This window comes from Salmo salar, chromosome ssa05 (genome assembly GCF_905237065.1).
Source record: "Salmo salar chromosome ssa05, Ssal_v3.1, whole genome shotgun sequence".
Taxonomy (NCBI): Eukaryota; Metazoa; Chordata; class Actinopteri; order Salmoniformes; family Salmonidae; genus Salmo; species Salmo salar.
The window spans coordinates 71,651,427-71,653,995 of NC_059446.1; the positions used below are offsets into that span (position 1 = coordinate 71,651,427).

Here is a 2,569-nt window from a genome sequence, read left to right on the forward strand (position 1 = left end):
TTGTTTTAGCCCCAATATCACCCCAAAGAGAATGTGCCTTTTCCCAACCCTGTGAGTAACAGAGTCACACAATTGAATTAAATGAACAATTCATGATTTGTGAGTGTGACTACACATTTGACCACCTCCTTCAGGAAGTCAGTCCAGTCCCTCTCTCTGAGCCAGATCCAGTCCCTCTCTCTGAGCCAGACCCAGTCCCTCTCTCTGAGCCAGACCCAGTCCCTCTCTCTGAGCCAGACCCAGTCCCTCTCTCTGAGCCAGACCCAGTCCCTCTCTCTGATCCAGACCCAGTCCCTCTCTCTGATCCAGATCCAGTCCCTCTCTCTGAGCCAGATCCAGTCCCTCTCTCTGAGCCAGACCCAGTCCCTCTCTCTGAGCCAGACTCAGTCCCTCTCTCTGAGCCAGACCCAGTCCCTCTCTCTGATCCAGATCCAGTCCCTCTCTCTGAGCCAGATCCAGTCCCTCTCTCTGAGCCAGACCCAGTCCCTCTCTCTGAGCCAGACCCAGTCCCTCTCTCTGATCCAGACCCAGGCTCTCTCTGAGCCAGACCCAGTCCCTCTCTCTGAGCCAGACCCAGTCCCTCTCTCTGAGCCAGACCCAGTCCCTCTCTCTGAGCCAGACCCAGTCCCTCTCTCTGAGCCAGACTCAGTCCCTCTCTCTGAGCCAGACCCAGTCCCTCTCTCTGAGCCAGACCCAGTCCCTCTCTCTGATCCAGACCCAGTCCCTCTCTCTGATCCAGACCCAGTCCCTCTCTCTGAGCCAGACCCAGTCCCTCTCTCTGAGCCAGACCCAGTCCCTCTCTCTGAGCCAGACCCAGTCCCTCTCTCTGAGCCAGACCCAGTCCCTCTCTCTGAGCCAGACCCAGTCCCTCTCTCTGATCCAGACCCAGTCCCTCTCTCTGAGCCAGACCCAGTCCCTCTCTCTGAGCCAGACCCAGTCCCTCTCTCTGAGCCAGACCCAGTCCCTCTCTCTGATCCAGACCCAGTCCCTCTCTCTGAGCCAGACCCAGTCCCTCTCTCTGAGCCAGCAGAGACCAATCGAGCCACAGCAGAAGGCGGGAATCTTCAACCCACCTGCCACAAAGCGACTGAAGAGGACCAGGTCAGGTTACACTTTAGTCATAGTTATTTCATACTATATTCACGCCATTAGTTAGTTTAATCCCAATTTCTAATTCCACATTGTCAATATTGTTTTCTATTCTAAGATTTTCTTTTGCGTCAATTCTACCTCAGAAAGTTGGAGCCAGCCCCGGGCCTTCTCTCTGAGCCACCAGAGAGCATGAAGTCAAAGGAATTGGAGATCCCAGGTCCACCTGCCACAAAGAGACCGAAGAGGACCAGGTCACTAGTTCTCATATTATAGTCACACTATTATGTAGTCAGTTGAATCTCAATTTCTTATTTTCAGATTCTATTGTCCACATTGTTTTCTGTTCTAAGATTTCTGTTTCATTTGTGTCTGTTCTATCATGTTCTACCTCAGGAAGTTGGAGCCAGCCCCTCTCTCTGAACTTCCAGAAACCAGGAAGTCAAAGAAGAAGAAAATAATCCTTGGCCCACCTGCCACTCAGCAGGTGAAGAGATCCACTAACCCAGTGAAGACTAGATGTAGGCCACCTTCAGCCACACCCCCTACCTGTGAGATAGGTGTAACTACATTTACCTTGAGATCTAAGGTAGCGACAAGCCCTACCTTGAAGTCAGGTGTAGCCACATCCCCATCTAGCGGTGAAGCCTTTTCCACATCCCCTGAGAGGAAGAAGATGAGGAAGAAGAACGGGAAGAGGGCCAGGTGCAGTGGTGCGGCCGTTCCTACCCCCCCTGAGAGGAAGATGAAGAAGAGGGCGAGGTGCTGCCCTGTCCCGCTGAACAACCCCTTGTCTGTCTGTCGGTCGCAGAGGGCCACCCAGGGCAGGAAGGCCTGTGTGTGGTGTAAACAGGAGAAAGAGCGGATGAAGACCATCTGGCAGTGTGAGGCCTGCCAGGTGGCCCTCTGTCTCATACCGGGTAGAAACTGCTTCAGGGCCTGGCACAAGACTCACAAGTGGAACGAGGAAGTCATCTTCAGTCTGTTTTCTTAAATGTTGTCAAATATGTGGGTCTGGAGCCTCAGCATGAGATGTTAGTGGTTTGTGGTAAAAAAAAATCCACTTTCAGTTCCTGGTTCATATAGTTTTAGTAGAATTCAGGCATACATACATTAAATAAGAAATGTTTCCTTTGTGGGTGTTTTTGCAAAAAAAGGAAGTTTGAAAAGTTTGCTACAAGCCCCTTTCCTCATGTTGTTTAAGTTGACATATTAAATGCATTGTTAAAAAACAAATATGCCTCTTTCACGTGTGCACTTTGTACATTACTTTACAGTTCTTGTTCTTACAGCTAACAGTGGTCCAAACAGTATCTTTCAATGCGACTTACAAAGACAGATGAACCCAAAACCAACCATATACAGTGCCTTCAGAAAGTATTCATACCCCTTGACTTATTCCACATTTTGTTGTTACAGCCTGAATTCAAAATGTATTAAATCGATTTTTCTCACCCATCTACACCCAATACCACATAAT

At 49.8% G+C, this 2,569-nt stretch overlaps 1 protein-coding gene across 1 annotated transcript; it reads left to right on the forward strand.

Annotated features, from left to right (window-relative positions):
* The first annotated feature begins 948 nt into the window (after nt 1-948).
* On the forward strand, nt 949-2,293 carry LOC106605861 (uncharacterized). Its single transcript, XM_014201841.2, has 3 exons — nt 949-1,101; nt 1,236-1,343; nt 1,486-2,293. The coding sequence occupies exons 2-3, from the start codon at nt 1,282-1,284 to the stop codon at nt 2,081-2,083; spliced, it is 660 nt and encodes a 219-aa protein (XP_014057316.2). The 5' UTR covers nt 949-1,101; nt 1,236-1,281; the 3' UTR covers nt 2,084-2,293.
* The last annotated feature ends 276 nt before the right edge of the window (nt 2,294-2,569 follow it).